Here is an 18,869-nt window from a genome sequence, read left to right on the forward strand (position 1 = left end):
CCACTTTGGGTATCAATGTGATGAAAGCTTCTTTCCACGTTTCTGGTGCCCTTCCTCCCCCCATAATCTGGTTGCAAACCTCCATTAGTGGTAGAATCAAATAGTCTTTTAATGTTTTATAGTACTTGGAGGTAAGCCCATCTGGGCCTGGAGATTTGCCCAGCTGCATATTCTGAATGGCATCCTCAATTTCCTGTTGTGTTATTTTACAGTTCAAGATTGATCTCTTCTCCTGAGACAGTTCTGGTAAACCGTTGAGTTTCAAAAATCGTTCCATCTCAGACACTTCCTCATGCCCTTGTGTATACAACTTTTTGAAATATTTCTGGAAACACTTTCTAATTTCACCTTGTTTTCTGGATATTTTTCCCTTCCACCTCTAGATTGGTAACGTAGTTAAGTTTCTGTCTTTTTTTCAACTGCCATGCCAGCAGTTTCCCACATTTGTTTGCTGACTCAAAGGATCTTTGTCTCATTTGTTTAATTTTCCATTCCACTTCTTGATTTATCAATTTCAAATATTGTGCCTGATGGAATTTAATTTCTCGCAAGATCTCTTTGGATTTTGGTTTAGATCTCAACCTTTTCTCTCCATCTCTTATCTTCTCTAATATTTTATCCTTTTTCCCATTCCAGAGTTTTTTCTTAATTGTGTTTTGTTGTATCAGAAACCCCCTCATTACAGCTTTACTGGCGTCCCAGATTGTTCTTTTTTCCACTGAAGTGTTCAAGTTGATTTCAAAATAGTCCTTTAAAGTTTTTTGGGCCTTTTTTACGATCTCTTGATCTCTAAAGAGGGTGTCATTCATTTTCCATCTGAAGGAGCCGGCTGGAGTAAGTCTCAATTCCATTTTCAGGGCGTTGTGGTCGGAGCAAGTCTTTGGGCAGATTTCCACTCTTATAGTCTTCGGTGCCAGCCCTCTAGTTGTCCAGATTTGGTCGATTCTCGTCCATGATGAGTGGGCCTCAGAAAAGAAAGTTCCCTCTCTACCTAGGGGGTTCCTTGTCCGCCAAATGTCAATCAAATCCATATTGTCTGTCAGTTCAAAAAAAGTTTTCGGTAGTCTGCCGTCCTTAGTTGTTTGGCTTTGTGACTTATCCATCAAAGTAGAGACCACCCCATTCATGTCTCCCATCATAATGATGTTCGAATAGTCCAGATAGTCCAGTAATGTCTCATGTAGCTTCTTATAAAATTCTGCTTTCCCCTCATTTGGTGCATAAATTCCTAATATCAAAACTTTTTTCTCCTTGAGATTGTATTTCAATTGCCAAGATTCTCCCTTGCTCATCTTTAAACAAAAATTTCGGTGCTAGGTTCTCCTTTACGTAGATCACCAGGCCTCTCTTTTTTACTTTGTCTGATGAAATAAATTCTTGGCCTAGTCTTTTGTTAATTAGTACTTTCCTGTGGAGCCTAGTCACGTGCGTTTCTTGCAAGCAAATTATATCCAAATTTTCCTTTTTCAAAATATGGAAGATCCTTTTTTGTTTTTCCGGGGAATTTGCGCCATTAATGTTCCAACTGTACAGCTGCAGAGACATCCTGTATCAATCTGTTGTTGCTCTTTATGGGGTGTCCTCCTTTTTGTCCGGGTCCGAGGGAGATGATGTTGGTTCCAATCCAGGCTGTGGCGGAGGCCAAGGGACTGCTGTTCCCTTCTGGAGATCCTCTCCGTGGTCGTGCAGGAACTTCTGGTTGTCCTCTTTTGTCTTAATTCTAACCTTCTTTCCTTTGTATTTAAATGATAAGCCTTGTGGGAACTCCCACCTATAAGGTATTCCGTTGCCTCTCAAGAGTCTTGCTAGGTCAGTATAGATGGCTCTGAGATCCAGTAATTGTTTTGGTATATCCTTATAAATTTCCGCTCTTCTATCCTGGATCTCAAGTGATTTATTAAAATGAAGGTCAAGTATTTTGTCTCTCTCCTGTTTGGTCCTTAGGATGATCAGGCAGTCTCTGGGTCTGTCCTTCCTGGTAGCACTTCCCAGTCTAAATGCCGTTGTTATTTTAAAGTCTTCGTCTTCCTTTATTCCCCAGAATTTGGAAAATTCTGCTGTCAAAAAGCCAGTCAAATCTTCTTTTTCAAGCTCTGGGATAGAACGTAATCTTAAATTATTTTCCCGGTTTCTCAACTCCACCATGGACAGGTAGGCCTGCTGGTCACTGATGTGCTTGTGTAGTGGCCTTACCTCTCCTTTCAGTTCATCCACTTTTTGAATTGCTTGGTGGTAACTTTCAAACAGTATCTTTCTGCCAGATGTTGGGCATGATTCACCTGAAGCACTTTTAAGTTGTATTGATGGATTTAATTTTTTGTGAGGATGGTGAACTTTAAGCCCAGGAGCCAAAGGTAGCCTTTCATCCCTCTCTTTCTGGTTCATGAGACTCTCCCCACAACACACACATGCTACATGGAAACATCACTGAACTAAATGTTACTTCCTTGTGCTATAATTAGGAAGAACATGAAAATAGCACAAAACAAATCATAGACTGAGATTTTAAAGCATCTTAAGATAAAGGCATTGACGAATAAAGTAATAATAGATGGTTATTAGCAATTTCATTGCAAAGAAAATGCCTATTTACTAACATTTGGTTTTACACAGGATCCAGCCAAACTATAAGGCTTTAAAGTGCCCCTATGGTTTCTGAAAGGTCATTTTGAAGATAGCTGGAACTACTAGGGTTTATTGTTACCACCTTGTGGAGGAACTGTGCCTTGGTTTCCTGGGTGATAGGATGCTAACTGTGGATGTATCTCTTGTCTCAGTGCACTATAATGGCCAACCTCTCATGTCTTCTTACTTCTCATTCCATTCCTTGTCTTTGTTGACTGCACAATTATACAAAACCCATGATAACCTTAAGAAGCTGACAAGTGATAGCTTGCAATTGAAACATCACATTTCCCCCTAATGAATCATCAGTTTATTTATAAGCGTCAATAAGTCAGTTAAGCCTTCTAAAATGATTTTGTTTTATGTAGCTGCGTTACACACACCGATGCATCCTTGAATCACTGGGTGTCTACTTCACTCCTGGGGTGGAGGAGGGTTGTGTCAGCATAATAGGCACTCATGGACCTGCCATTCCCATGTGCAGGGCACACTGCAGTGTGCTTAGCATTGTGTGTGCATTGCTGAATGTCACCAGGGGTATTACTGTATTGTTTGGGTGTTGTCTCTCCTCAGTTTATTTACATGCCACTTTTCTGTGGTAAACCCTGTTCAAAGCCCCTTACAACAAGGGCAAAATGGGACATGCAATAAAATATAACATTTCAAGAGAATCCAGTAGCAATTACAAGACATAGCAGGAAAAAGTAAATCAAGAGTAATTTTAAATACTTCAATACTTCAAGCCAATCAATAGGTCCCACATGATTAGTTACATCATAATTGGACTACATGCTCTACAGTGGTGCCCCGCAAGACGAAATTAATTCGTTCCGCAAGTTTTGTTGTCTAGCGAATTTTTCGTCTTGCGAATCACAAAATCCCATAGGAATGCATTGAAAATCAATTAATGCGTTCCTATGGTCAAAAAAAGTCCAAACAAAGCCAAATTTGGTACAACAACAGTTTATTAACTGCTCTTTAAAGTCACACATACTGTAAAGAGCAGTTCAAAAATTGAAGGGAAAATAAATTAACTTTATAAACAAAACATGTCTTTGTTTTTAGACAAAGGAAACAAAGTCGCGAGACGTTTTCGTCTTGCGAAGCAAGCCCATAGGTGAAATTCGTCTTGTGAGGCAAATCGAAAATGGAAAAACCTTTCGTCTAGCGAGTTTTTTGTCTTGCGAGGCATTCGTCTTGTGAGGTACCACTGTATATGGGACTGTAGGACAAAGTCTGACCATACCTGGAATGGGTGGACTGGGCAAAAACACCCCTTTGCCATTTCCTTTCATTTCAAAAGAGAAAGGATGTACCACTACAAGAGACCCACTAGAAAAACTTGTGTTCTGTTTCCTGGGATGAATCAGCAATTAGTTAAGGACAGGAACACTCACTTCCTTTGGCCTGAAGAAAAAAAGTCACAGGCGGAGAGACCTTGGAAACCATCATTAGATAGAAATAAATAACTTGATTTATAAAGCAGTTTTTTATGCTGTAATTAGGGATGCTCAATGAATTCATTGGGTCCATATGTCAAAGTGAACTCACCTGATCCACAGCTCCTGGACTAATCTACAGATTGAAGCATAATTCAGTTTTATTGGACCACCTCAGAAAACAAATTGTCTAAGGTGGTCCAATAAAAACCCTTCCTGACTGGCAAAAGCTGCTCTGAGTGGCCAGAAAACACAGCTGCTGTTACATGCATTGAAAATAGGTCACTCTAGAAGAAAAGGAACATCATTTTATGCCAACCTTCCCAAAGACATTGTATGGGGTGGGGGACATGGCTGCCCCTAAATGCAGAGAGTGCCACTAATGAAAAGGTCATTGTGCTTACATATATCAGTGTGGGGATACCATATCATGGTATTTTGCTTCTTTGCAAACCTGCTGGTGGTCACATTCGTTCCTGAGGTGACTGTATGGCAGCCACCATGGAGCTGGCTGCCTTTAGACAACGCACTCAATTGCACTTCATGAAAAGGATCAGTAGGCAAAATTACATCCCGCTTAAGCTAAAATAAAGTTAATAAGACTCAGTGGCCTTAAGTGAGCTGTATCGGTAGTTTTTTAATATCTCACCATTCAAATACTGATGTTGGCTATTTTAGTGTTTTCCTTGGAAGATTTTATGAATGGTAAATGTAATGATAAAGTAAAATGATTGGCTGACTCGCGTGATTTTCAGGATGAGAAATTACTGTTATTTTACACCTTGTAGGAAATAACCTGTTAAAGCCTCTGTGACTCTCACAACAACAACAACAACAACAACAACAACAAACAAACAAACAAACAACAACAACATCACCAGTCCTCTTTATGTAGAAATCTTATGTCTAGGATTAACTCTGGCCTGGGTGCATATAATGAAGCAGATGTTTCAAGTCCCTGGGTAAATAACTCTGACAACTGCAAATGTTATAGTCACATGGAAATATGCCAGATAACAGAATTGAAAGATTAAGTTCAATACAACACTGATTCAACCCATTTAACATTATATTAATACAATATAGAAGTATAATAATATGTGCATTTAAAGCATAACTCATATTACATGAAAACCTTGGGATTTTCTCCTCTTTTTCCAGCATTGTCTCCTGCATTTTCATACTTGTTTCTGGTTTCTTTCTGGTTTCCCTTCCTTCCTGAAGCTATTGAAGATTTGGGGGTTTGAAAGATTTTGTAGATTCATTACATTAGCATTGATATATTAGCACAGTTATCGTAGGCTGAAATCCCATACCCACTTACCTAGGAAGAAGCCCCATTGAGACATTCCTTTGAGCAGACATGTAAAGGATTGCACTGTAATAGGCTTTTAATTGAACATATTTGCTGTGGTGGTTTCCTCCGGTCAGCTCTATGGTGCTGTTCTTTTTTTCAATTAACACGCTTGAAAGTGGGTTCAAAGGAATATATTAGTGTGTATATTCTTGCTCCCAAACTGCAATCTTGATATTACCCTCCAAGTCTGCTATTTAATTTTTAAAAACACAAGACATGATTGCTGATGATTGCTTTGTTAAAACCATGTGTTTGTAAGCTATGAGTTTGCTGTTAGTATATACGATGTGTTCACACAATGAAAGTATACGTCAGAATTTTGTGTTTACTTAAGGGAGCAAATGTTTCGTTGGTGCCAAATTCACTAGATGCTTCTAGACATTTTCAGTTTTCACATTTAATCCCTGTCTGATTATTGGACTTGCACTAGGAACCCAGCCCAGTCCGAGTATTCATCAAGGGCTTGTCCTTGATCATTTGTAGGCTATATCATTATGAATCTCCACCCATCTAAGTAAAAAGTTCAGAAACAGCTGAAGTCATGTAGCCATACTCAGAGACAACTCACCAGGGTGCAACAAGTGCAACAGAACATTTGGCGTGAGTGGAGGAGGAAATAAGAGTTTAACCCAGTTGTCATTGTCATCTGACCACAGATGCATCGCCTTCAGTCATTCCTCTATGGCACATCAGGTTGACTTAAATTTATGCTGATACAAAAATTTCTGTTTTAGCTTTCAACAAATACAACACAAGGTGATCTGAGTTCATATAACAATATGTAAACTGTAAAGTAATTTCACCCCATAGCTGTATATGTAATGAAAGTGTGGTGGTGGCACTTTTCTCAGAGGCTCAACACTGTACAAAATATGCATTAATATAATGAACTAGAGCAAAACATTCATTTAACACAGGGATGGGAAACCTGTGACCTTTCAGCTGTTGCTGGACTCCAATCCCATCAACCCCAGCCAAAATGGCCAAAGGTCGGGGACGATGTGAATTGGAGTCCAACAGCATCCATAGGGCCACAGGTTATTCGTCCCTTCTTTAACATCGTAACAGCGAAGAATCTAGTCAAATAGCAAGAGTGATAGCTATAATAAATGAAATAACTAATATCTGTTTCTAATTGAATGCATACATAACAATGGGAGAAATTCAATGTTGCACTAAGGTGAACGTTCTATGACACAGTGCCCAGTGGAATGTTCTTTCCTCTGTTCCCTCACATGCTGTTTTGTGGGTTCTGCTGTCCGCCCCTCCCCTAGTCAATTTTGGGGTGCACATGGTCTTCTGCTAGAGGGACTTACTTGTCAAATAAAATAAAATAAAATAGTGAGAATCAGACTTTTCTGACTTTTCAAGATTATTGAGAATTTCCAGTTTAAGATACAGTGGTACCTCGTGTTACATATGCTTCAGGTTACATACGCTTCAGGTTACAGACTCTGCTAACCCAAAAATAGTACCTCGGGTTAAGAACTTTGCTTCAGGATGAGAACAGAAATTGTGCTCCGGCAGCGCGGCGGCAGCAGCAGGCCCCATTAGCTAGCTAAAGTGATGCTTCAGGTTAAGAACAGTTTCAGGTTAAGAACGGACCTCTGGAACGAATTAAGTACTTAACCTGAGGTACCACTGTACTTCATTTTTTTCTTTAAAGCTTCTACTAAGAACACACTCCCCTTCAGAATGTGCAAGAGAATTCAGATTATGAAAGACTCTCATTAATATAAAATGATAAAATTATGTCTGTGTTAGTATTATTTTTTTCATTAAGTCTGCATCCAGATGCTGATAAAAACAGAAAAGAAAAGAAATTTTAAAAAGAAAAGAAAAAAGCTGAAGAGTTTTCACGTTGTTTCCAGAATTATTTTTTTTAATCTAATTTGTTGGGATTGTTGCTAGATTCAGACCAATGCATAAAAACATGCCTTAATCTTTGCACGTCAGTTAATTTTGTGCTGCCAGGAGAGTAGCGGGAGCTTTGGCTGACTTTGTTCTTGGTTTCAAACTACTGGTTTCTATGGAGGCACTGGAACATAGATGCCACTCCCTAGTTCTAAATCAAGTCAGACAAGTTTCCCAAGAAAGATTTATCAAACCTTTCACACTGTAATTGCTCAGTCTCTCAAACCAGCTAATGTGGAGAGGATTATATACCTTTTATAACTCCATAGTCTTGATAAGCATGGCTTCACCTGCAAACAGACTTCTTTTACACTTTGTTCACTAGCCCACGCATACTGTTTTCTGAATTTTCTGAAAGTCTGACTTTCATGAGCAATGAGATGAAACTTGAATTGTTTAAAATACAGCAATTGTAGACATCTATGCTGTGGCAGAAGGAGGGAGGAAGTTCCCCCCAATGTGTGTGTGCTATTTCTAAAAGATACAGGGATTGTGCTCACTCATCATATTTTCCTGGGGATTCCTGGGGAGGTTTCTGAAAGTTATGTTGTGGGTCTATAGGAATGGGGAGCCTGCAGCTCTCCAGCTTCAATCATTCCTGACTATTGGCCATTCTGGCTTGGGCTGATGAGAGGTGAAGTCCTAGAAGGCCACAGGCTAGCCACCCCTGGCCTATGTAGATGGTCAAATTGCCCTGAGGGGAGTTGTGTCAACCCAGGATAGCCTGACTGAATTATTACCTCGCCATGTGCATCAGTTGCAATTGTATAGAGTTCTGCAAAGATAATAAAGTAGAATTGTATATATAGTAAAATTGTCGTTGGCAGGAGCTCTGTGAAATAAAGAGGGAGTTGCAAAAAAAAAAAAGTCTGCAAAACTTTGAAGTCTGGAAAGGAAATGACCATTTTAAAGACATTGCTGTGGTTAGGGAATAGTAGAGAACGACGAAAGTCTTGGAGCAAATGAAAGAAAGATAGCAAGGACATACCCATGAACAAATGTACAAGTCTGTGCTGGAGGTAAAGGGGAGAGATGGAGAGACTGAAGCTGTGGTCAGCCTAGCAAGATAAATTATCCTCCTTGTAATGAGTGAGGCAAGGTTAGGGAGGTCAAAATAAGAACAAGAAAGCCCATTGAAGAGGCCTAACTGGCCCCATGGATTTCAGCAGAGCTGAGTTATGATTCATTCTAAATTGATCAGAGGCATTCATCTATAAGGAATGAGCCCAGATCTTGGGATAGGAGAGACTGCAGGCAAAGGGAAGGAGATCATTTAAAAGAATTAATACTGAAATATATAGCAAGAGTATGAAGAAAGAAGAAATGTTCCAGTTTGTCAAGGGAGACTAGAACTAAAGAATAATGCATGAGTAGATTTTACCATGCTGTACGGCAAAATTATTTAAGAAGAGTGAGACCTGGGGAACTAGAGGCATAGCAACTAGAGGTGGCTAAACTATGGCATTCCAGATGTTGTTGGACTGTAGTTCCTATCATCCCTGATCATTGGCCCATCAAATACAGTTTAACTACACCTGCACTAGAGGGATTCAGCCGATGAACACTCAAGAAATATTTGGATGGTTTGGGAATGAGTGTTGCCTGGCCTAACACATAGAGTTGCATTAAAAAGGCCTACATGTGTAAAGAGGGGGAGATAACTGAAGAAGGATATTTTAAATACTGATAAGATACTAAGGAACTGAGCACTGGAAACTGGATGGAACAAGTGACAGGACATTAAAGAGAATGGAAGATTCATTGGATAAATCAGAAATGATTAGGAAATAATATAGGAAGCTGCCTAACACCAAGCCAGACTTTTGGTCCTGCTAACTCAGCACTGTCTACACCAGGCTTCCTCAAACTCGGCCCTCCAGATGTTTTTGGCCTACTACTCCCATGATCCCTAGCTAGCAGAACCAGTGGTCAGGGATGATGGGAATTGTAGTCTCAAAACATCTGGAGGGCCGAGTTTGAGGAAGCCTGGTCTACACCATGAATGGCTAACCTGTGGCCCTCCAGGGGTTTCTGGACTCTTAACTGCCATTATTCCGAACCACTGGGCATGCTGGCTAGGGCTGATAGAAGGTGAAGCCCAACAACATCTGGTCTTGCAGTGGCTCCATAGGATTTCTCTTACTTTCCTTCCAGTTTAGATTGGCAAAATAGCGTCAGGAGGATACTAGGTGATCTCAAAAGCTGCAATAAGATATGAGGACTGTGATAGGAACCAAGCTACTTTGAGATGTGTAGGTTACTTTCATCAACACAAATTTTAACTAGGGGTATACGCTGAAGACATGACTCAGTTTGGATTCTGCTTTGATGCTTCAGAAAGTGGCTTGATTTGGCTAGGACCACTGCAGAAGACACTTGCTTTGTCTAAATCAGAATTTCACATCTGAACAGTCAAGGCTTCTTACATATTTGCATTGGTTTATATGGGGAAAGGTTCAAATGGCTACACACACACACACACAGAGAGAGAGAGAGAGACAGACACACACACAGACACACACGTTGACAGAAGTGGATGAAATTTGCAATTTGCAGGTGTAGTTCCATATTCTGAGGAAATGAAGCCTACCAAATTCAGCTCAACCAACTCTCTATGCAATTATATAGAACTTTCCAAACATCAAATATACATGTGACATTTTTATTCCACCAAGTCTGTTTTTTTAAAATATAGCTTTAACCTAATGTGTGCAATACCAAAATCATATCCAAGTGCAATACAGGATTTCTCAAATCCAAAGTTCCATCCATATATTCCTTCATTCAATAAAGAGAAAAGTATCTCTACAAGTACAGTGGTACCTCTGGATGCAAACGGGATCCGTTCCAGAGCCCTGTTCACATCCTGAAGCGAACGCAACCTGTGTCTGTGCATGCACAGGTCATGATTCGCCACTTCCACACATGCGCGTGACATCGTTTTGAGTGTCTGCGCATACACGAGTGGCAAAACCTGGAAGTGACGCACTCTGTTACTTCTGGGTCGCCACGGGGCGCAACCCAAAAACGCTCAACCCGAAGCTACTTCAGCCTGAGGTATGACTGTATACTTGTTGTTAAAGGATAATCAACAGACCAGGAAAAAGCTGTCCTGGGAGTGTTGTAGCTTTGCTCTCAGTCACTCAAATCGTAGTGGCCGTGCCCCAGTTGCATGAAATCCTGAGGAGGACTCTGATGACGAGATCATTGGATGCAAATCTCCGTTTTAATATCTTCTTCCAGTTGGCCTGCAATGGAATGCTGAATTATATATAACATGCTGATAAAAGCCTTCATACAATATAATAAATTTACATTTGAAAATTATTCAAGGAATTACACTTACATATGACAGCAAAACATATGCTCAAATAGAAAAGTCAGCTCCATAAAATTGAAAAGGCACTCTGCTCATTCTGTAAGGGCTGATGCAGACACAGCTGTGTGTTCCGCTTAAAGGGGCCATGACTCCAAATACAATCTTCTCCATCAATAGGAATGATTAATTTAAAAAAACTCAATTCTAAATTAAAATTTAAGCCCTTTGGAATGACAGTTTCCAAGTGGAAAATTCACTTGGACTCCAATTGCAATAAAGTCTTTTTGAGATCCAATCTGTTATATGGGTGAGGTTTGAAAACTTGTAGGATCTTGGTGTCATTCTGGGTCAGGATGTCACCAGCACTCCACGCTTCAGCACTGGTGACCACACACTTGAGGTGGTAGATAATTTTGTCTACCTGGGCTCCACCATACCCAGCAATCTCTCTCTCCACACTGAGCTGGACAAACATATTGACAAGGCAACTACAGCAATGGCTTACCTCTCCCAAAGGATATGGGAGAATGTGATGCTAATGTCCAATACAAAGTTGAAGGTCTACCAGACTTCGACATGCACTGAGTGAGGAAGATTTTGGGCATCACATGGCAGGACAAAGTCTCAAACAAAGATGTGCTCTCCAAAGCCCACATCCCCAGCATGTTTGCACTCCTTTCTCAGTGAAATCTACACCGACTTGGTCATGTCTATAGATGGAAGATGGCAGGATCCCCAAGGACGTTCTCTACTGGGAGCTGGCTTCAGACACCAGGCCTGCTGGCAGACCAACTCTTGTGTTTCAAAGTTTTTCTGCAAACATAACATGAAGGCTGGCAACATCAACCCTGCTATGTGGGAATCCCTTGCAGATTACCACAGTGCCTGGAGACAGGTAGTCAGGACATGCATCCATAGCAGTGACCAGGAGGTCACTGCTGGGAGGAGCACAGAAAGAAGAAACACCATGGTGCATCTGCAGCAGCACAACTGAATGCCTTCATCTGTCCTAGCTCTCTCTCTCTCCCCTATCAGTCTCTACAGCCACAGCAGGCGCTGTAACCTTCCAGAAGATTGACTTCACCCCCAAAGACACACTCCTCCATTGTCTCCCAAGACAGACGGATGCCAACCAACAACTGAATTATAAACCCTTGCATTTGAGACATATAATACCTTCCCTGAATATAATACCCTGTGTTCATACCATTTTCTTCCAAATATAAAAATATGTTTATAGGATGTGTTAACAACCAACCCAGTGTCAGATGTTTGTCCTCAGTAAAATTAAAAGAAGAAATGATTTTTTTTGTCAGGTTTTTAGTATCTCTTGCATTTGGTAAGACTTGGCTGCCTATTTGTCGCTCCTGGGGATTTTCTGCACTCGTGCGCTTCTGCCTTTGAGTGGGAGATTATTGTTTGTTCAACTTAGTTTCCTAGAATCATATTGTGGCAAAGGCCCCCGAAAGTCCCTCTGACAGTGTTGGATATTCTTGATAGGTGGGCGCCCAGGCTTGTGGCTCCCAGAAGGAAGAATTCTCAGAAGGTAAGATTCTTCACCCACTTTATGCCAAGGACTTTATCCATGGCTGCCACATGCCCAGATTCTCATTCAAGTATGTCCTCCATTCTTTGCTATTCACCACTGCAATACTAGTGAGAATGGGGCCACCATCACACCATGCATTTTATCACCACTTTAAATAGTCATGGCTATCCCCAAATAATTATAGGTGCTGTAGTTTGTTAAATGTGCTGAGGGTTGCTAGGAAACCCTTATTTCTCTCACAGAGCTATGATTTCCAGAATTCCTTAGGTATTCTTTGTGGGAAACCATGACTCTTTGAAGTGGCACCATAGCCAAATAAAGCAAATGGGAATTCTACACAATGCAGCAAGAGGCTGGCTTGATCCATTACAGGTCAGTGCTCCTGGACACAAAGCAACACCCACAACTTCAGTTTCACAGCAGTTTGGGCCCAAAATTGCTTCTGCTCCAAATAGGGCCTGCATGGAGGATGAAGAGATGTAGTTAACATAGAAATATCCAGCTTGTCCATAACCTACTGTGGTGCTATGATGCAAGAGTCACATCCATTGTTCTGCCCTCTTTTGCCTCTGGCCCTGCCTGTAACTGGCATGTGGGCCCCAAAAACTTGCCCAAGAGGTAACACAGTCCTCAGGATGAATGCAGCTGCAAGATTGCTGATACAGAGAAGTGACAGGGCATGACATCAGATCTTCTCACACACTACTGATTCTGCTGTGACTTTTGGAGCCATACCCTTCTTTTTTAAAAAATGGAAGAGTCCAGAGTAAAAATCTGTCCCAAGAAGAATACTAGGAAGAGTGAAAGCCTTCAGTCAGTCTCTATCACTTTTGTGGTCGTCCACAAGCTGTCCAAACTGAGTTATGCCACATGCCTCCAAAATCATCAATAAGACAGCAAAGTTGTTGCATTGCTCCCTGTTTAACTGGTCAAGGATAGACTTCTGCTTGTCACACCTGTTTGTTGTGTGAGAGATTACTCAACCAAATAAGCTTTTCAATACATTTTAAAAACACTTTTCTTTTCAAAGAATATCAAGCTGATCTAGGGAACTAGATAAGAAATACAATAAGAAACAAAATAGACACATTTATTCCCAATGAGCTATATACTGTGAGCACCGGGCGGGCCTACGATGCTTACATAACTCCAAGGACTTCAATGGAGGATCAGCTTTGTATATTGAGTCCTCAGGCATTAAAATGAATGGGGAAATCTGAAGGCAGGGGAGCTACTATGAGAACATGGAGGGTTATTATTTTTAAACTTTGCTTTATTTATATGGCAACTTTAATTCACATTGCTTCTCAAAACTGGAAGTAAGCAGAAGACTGCTATTGGCATTCTCTTCAGTTAAGCTGGCACCAGAAAGATCTATATGATCTCAAGGAAAGGGGACAAATCCAAAGTTTGTGTTTGTTCTTTCCTTCTGCTTCTCCAATTCCATCATTTGCCAATGGCTGGAGGAACCCATAAAAGAATATTATTGGAGGGAGGTGGAAACATGACCTCCAAATGCCCACAGGAAGTGGGCTCCTAGGACATAGAGCAGCAATGCAAAATTGGTTTGTGAAACTATGGATTTAACTCAGGATCCTGCCGTTGTGTGGACCTGCCCAAAATTTACAAGTGCAGCTTTTTGTGTAGTGGTAGTGGGTAATTCTGACTTTCATTCAGTAGTTCCCCAGTACAGCCTGTCTTGTCTCTCTCTATAATGCTCTGTTTGGTGCCCAGCAAAGTGTTTCATCGCAAAAAGTATCAAGGTGTGTCTTTGGCTTTCCCCCTGGAGCAATAATGATGTTGTCAAGCATTTCAAGACCTGCCCAAAGGTTTTGGGTGGAGGAACACACTTGGTTAAGCAGCATCTTCAGTGCTCTGATCTGAGGAAGTCAGAGACTCCTCCAAAGCCTGGGTGAAAGAACATCTACGCAGTGTCTTTTTACAGGCACTGTCACAAGGGGTGGGGGGGAAGGGCACAACCACCTGGAGTGTTATCGTCCCTTTCTTGGACCTAAGAGACAACAGATGCAATGGATTGGCTTACTTACAGAGCAGCTGCTGTGCTCTTCATTTTAACGGTAAGAATGGATTTTAAGAGAATTGTTTTCAAACCCAGTGTCACTTTTCAAGTTCTTGTGCTGGCGATGCTGGTAATTCTCTGTGCTTTGGTTATTCCTGCATTGTAAATCGGAAGTGAAGACTGGTGAAGGGGAGAGGAAGACTTTTGTTACAATTCTGTATTAACTTGCTCGGGAGTAAATCCCATAGAAATTGACCGAGCTTACTTCTGAGCAAACGATCATGGGATTGCCCAGGAGCAAAACCACCCATCTACTCTAAATATAATTAAATCCATTTATTTAGATGTTTAATATCCAAAACAGAGAGCCAGATGCTACTGGGAGAGGGCTCATTGCACATTGTAATCAATGGATGTGTTAGTCAAGGGTCTAGTTCAAGTATGACTTAGTTGAAAGCCACTCTATATCACGAGCAATCCCTTGTTATCTGTTTTTGCTTTCTAGCAAAAAAGTGGAAACATTTGAACAAACTCTTTCAATCTTTATCTAGGCGTATATTGTTTTTCCTGTTCTGCATGAAGATTGTATAGTTTGCTGTTTATTATTAGGATTTGATGCTCAAATCCCTCGGAGTTCGATTTCTCCAGTCTGTCACTGAAAACCTGCTTCTAGATACATGTGCAAACAGGAAAATTCATCAGCATGGTACTTCTTTATGTAAGAGCTTTGGGCTGCGTTTGTTTTTCTTATACACGGGAAAGTGCTATCTGTGGAAGAAACGACATTTAGGCATGTTGAAGCAATCAAATGTTGAGAGATTGTAGAGACAGAACTTGGTGGCCTTGGAGGCCTTGCTGCAAGGTCCATATTGTCATGTAACTCCATTTATCGTAATTTGTATTGCTTTTTCTTGCACTTAGAATGGTTGCAAGCAGGGGGGGGGTTCAGCTGGAACTTGCTGGAACTCAGTTCCGGCACCTCTCAGATGGGCACCATTGCCATTCCAAGTGAATGATGGAGGTGTTTATGAAGAGTTGTGGCACAAAAATGACACTAGTTTCAAGTGACCGTATAATCTTAAGAATGCTACAGTATTCTTTGCAATCTGTTCTTAAATAGGATTTCTTCAGACCAAATGTAAATTTGCACATTCCCCCCACCACCACCTTTCCTACTGGTAACGTATCAAATTTTTCTAAGATGATGTGGCAGAGCGAAACTCTGCAGTTCATTGCTCAAAGGAAAGAAGCAATGCCCAATTAACAATTTCACACTTGATAAATTAGAACTAATCAATGAAGTCAGCTGCCAAGTGAATAACTTAAGGGTTGGCAAAAAGCAAAGCAATGAATTGGTTCCTACATGTTTGGTTCAACATTCAGGTCTCTTCAAAGCCTGGAATGTTGCTTGCTCTTAAAAATTAGACTGGGCCATTGATACATCTTTTTCATTATTATCTGTAGACCAAGACCCAATAATTAAATTGTATGCATTTCTTAAGGCTGGGGTTTAAGTACAGAGATTTATATGTTAGGTGTGCCCTCTGACATTTATTTGGGAAGAGTGTCTCTTTTAGCATATGAAACAGGTCTGTTTTTAACCGTCTTTTGACAAAGCTGAGAAAATGTCTATAAACACAGGTGTCATCTGTAGAGGCCTTCATCCAAATAACTGTGCAACTACTCCAATGAACCCAATGGGGTGTGGGTCTTTTAAAGTGAATGGGGTTTTCCTTTGAAGTTTGTAACTTTGCATTGCCTGGGTGTGGAGGGGAGAAAGGCCAGTAATCTTACTGGCATTTCCCAAGCTCTTCGGCATATCCAAATCTTTGTTTGAGAGCATGATCACTGAGGGGACTTCACAGGCAGAAGTAAGAGAAATCTCTTCATAATGTGGAGTTTCCCAAACCACAGAATCTCTCTCTCTCTCTCTCTCTCTCTCTCTCACACACACACACACACACACACACACACACAATGTCTATTATGAAATGCATGTGAACCAGTGCTAATATTCTAGATAACAAAAGAACAGAAAAAAATCAAAAGTTTAAACTAGCAATTTTATTTTGAAGCAAATGTTCTGGTCTGGGAGGGGGTCAGTATATATTTCCCTATCTGATCTGAATTTTCGACACCTGCTTGATCCAAAGAGTACTCACTGCAAAATACTGATTTTTCTGTTTGGGCTGTGTTCATAGTACTTGTACAGGCTTGTTTCATGGAGGCAGTGCATTTTTCCTTTACCACCTGCCTGATGAAAACTAGTTTATGCCATCTCCACTTGGCCAATTCTCTTGTTCATTGTTTCACCAGACACCTTCGTTTTCCCTTCCAATTATTAAAATAAAAAGGTAGATTACGTGTATGTATTTTTAATGAAGTGCCACAGCAAACTGAGAGGACTAAGTAATCTTATCCAGGATGAGACATTGCACACATTTTTGTGATGACAATCCAGTACAGTGGTACCCGTACATACGCTTCAGGTTATATATGCTTCAGGTTACAAACTCCACTAACCCAGAAATAGTGCTTCAGGTTAAGAACTTTGCTTCAGGATGAGAAATGAAATCGTGCTCCGGCGGCACGGCAGCAGCAGGAGGCCCCATTAGTGAAAGTGGTGCTTCAGGTTAAGAACAGTTTCAGGTTAAGTATGGACCTCCCAAACGAATTAAGTACTTAACCTGAGGTACCACTGTATTAAGACTTCAGCATGTTTAAGCCTTTTGAAAGATAGTCTGGATGTTGACCTGAATGGCTACAGTCTAGTGCATGCTCAGAGCTCAGTTAAAAGATCACTTGGCACATGGGTGGTGTGTCATGCACCCAAAAAATGGGTTATTTAATGATGCCACCACAAACCTTCCTATTGTGAGCTGAACTTCTGGAATGTGATCAGAGGCCAATTTGTTTAAGGAATCAATTATCCTTAGGGGCCCTGCATATTCCCTATACTGCAGCCCAAGAAAAGTACAATTTATCTATTAAGCAATAATATGGATTCTTCCCATTCACTCTGAATAAAAGTCATCCTAGGTTTTCAAAGCTGACTATTTGCTACATCCATTAGCTCAAAGGGATGGTGCTGGCTTTCTACATAATTAGAAACAAGTGTCATATATATGGACTTGTTACCTAAACTTGGAAGAAAAACAAATTTGAAAATTGTTGGCAAATTTATTTCTGGAATTCAGGATTTGGCCCATAATTCTGCAGGTATCCTTGAAATACAATTACCTTTCTTAATTAAAAAACAAAACAAAGATAACATCCATGAATGCAATGACTTAACTTGGATTTAAGCATCAACTTTTTAAAAAAGAAACATTACCTGAAGTCAGATACCAGGTACCTAGATATTTAGGCCTGAATCATGAATGCAATTTCATGGATACACATCCTGTTTGAGTTGTTGATTTCTGTGGGATTTCTAACCATATAATGGTGTTTAGGCTTGGAGACGCCATCTGCCAGGATTTCGACTGCAAAGTTACAGAACTTTGGAAATAAATGTAATAAAAGGAAAGATTTAATCTTCTTCAGGGGGAGTTTTGGCGCAGGAATAAAATGCATAGTCCAAAATGCTGACACAACTGCACACTACAATGGCACAAAGATGACTAATAGTATAATGCGCTTGAATACTCAGCCCTGTTCACAGCAATACCCTGCCTGACTTCAAAGAGACAGGCTCAACTCTTAAAAAGAACAGCACTGGGAAAGAGAACAGATCAGGAATTAAGGGCATGTTCAGTCACTTGGATTCAAGTAGGTGGAGCAGGGAGTATGCCATAATTGCATATAATATTGCCTTGGCACTGATAGTAGTTAATTAATTCATGTTTGTAAATGGCTTTGAAGTAGAAGTTGTGGAGCAGCATATTAAAGTAATGGAACTCTGAAGCTGATCTCTTCTGCAGTCTCGCAAATCTGAAATAATTACTCAGTCTTTGGGAATCTGGGTTCAAACATTTAAAACATTCTATTTTTTTCAATTCATCCCTTAAACAACACATGGACTAATACATGTTTACTTGGAAGTAAGTCATTCTGAGTCCAACTGGGGTTACTCCCAATTAAGCGTGTTTAGGATTTCTGCTTCAAGCATCGGAAGATCAATAACTTCAGAAATCCTGTCTGAACAGTGGAATAAATCACTATACTAGAGAGAGTTGAACAACACCCACGAAGGAATGCACATGCTGATTTAACTTCCATCCACTGAAATGCATGGGAAACTTTTAGAGGCAGGCAGGAATATGCATGCATCTTGGAAACTCTTGACTGTATTAATGAGTGCTGGTTTCTGGAGTGTCCACTTTCCTTTCTCAAAATCCACACGAGCATCTTGAATTTACCACTGTCCTTGTTGGCATGAGAAATTTAGCAAATTTCGCATCAAAGCAAATGCAGCAAAAGACTTATTTCTTGGCCTGGTGCACATAATTTAATATGCCACAATAAATCACCCCCCACATTGAGCAAAAATATCAAATATTAAGTTCAGATCAAGGAACATTTCTCCCACACCATGCTGCTGTATATTGCAACCAACTATGCCCTTAATGGATGGCTCACTAATGACCTTTGGTGCATTGGTGAATGTTGTGCTAGGATTGGGGAGACCTGGACTCAAATTCTCA

At 40.5% G+C, this 18,869-nt stretch overlaps 1 protein-coding gene across 1 annotated transcript in view; it reads left to right on the forward strand.

The window, feature by feature from the left end:
* Positions 1-14,087: 14,087 nt before the first annotated feature.
* The window catches only part of LOC309539804 (uncharacterized protein), a 75,040-nt gene continuing 70,258 nt past the window's right edge, over positions 14,088-18,869 (forward strand). Inside the window, exon 1 of the mRNA XM_082236140.1 lies at positions 14,088-14,281. Coding sequence (XP_082092266.1) covers positions 14,234-14,281 — 48 coding nt within the window. The 5' untranslated portion in view covers positions 14,088-14,233. The remainder of the gene's footprint in view (positions 14,282-18,869) is intronic.

The sequence above is a fragment of the Podarcis vaucheri genome, assembly GCF_965113315.1.
Source record: "Podarcis vaucheri genome assembly, chromosome: 8".
In the NCBI taxonomy this organism is placed as follows: domain Eukaryota; kingdom Metazoa; phylum Chordata; class Lepidosauria; order Squamata; family Lacertidae; genus Podarcis; species Podarcis vaucheri.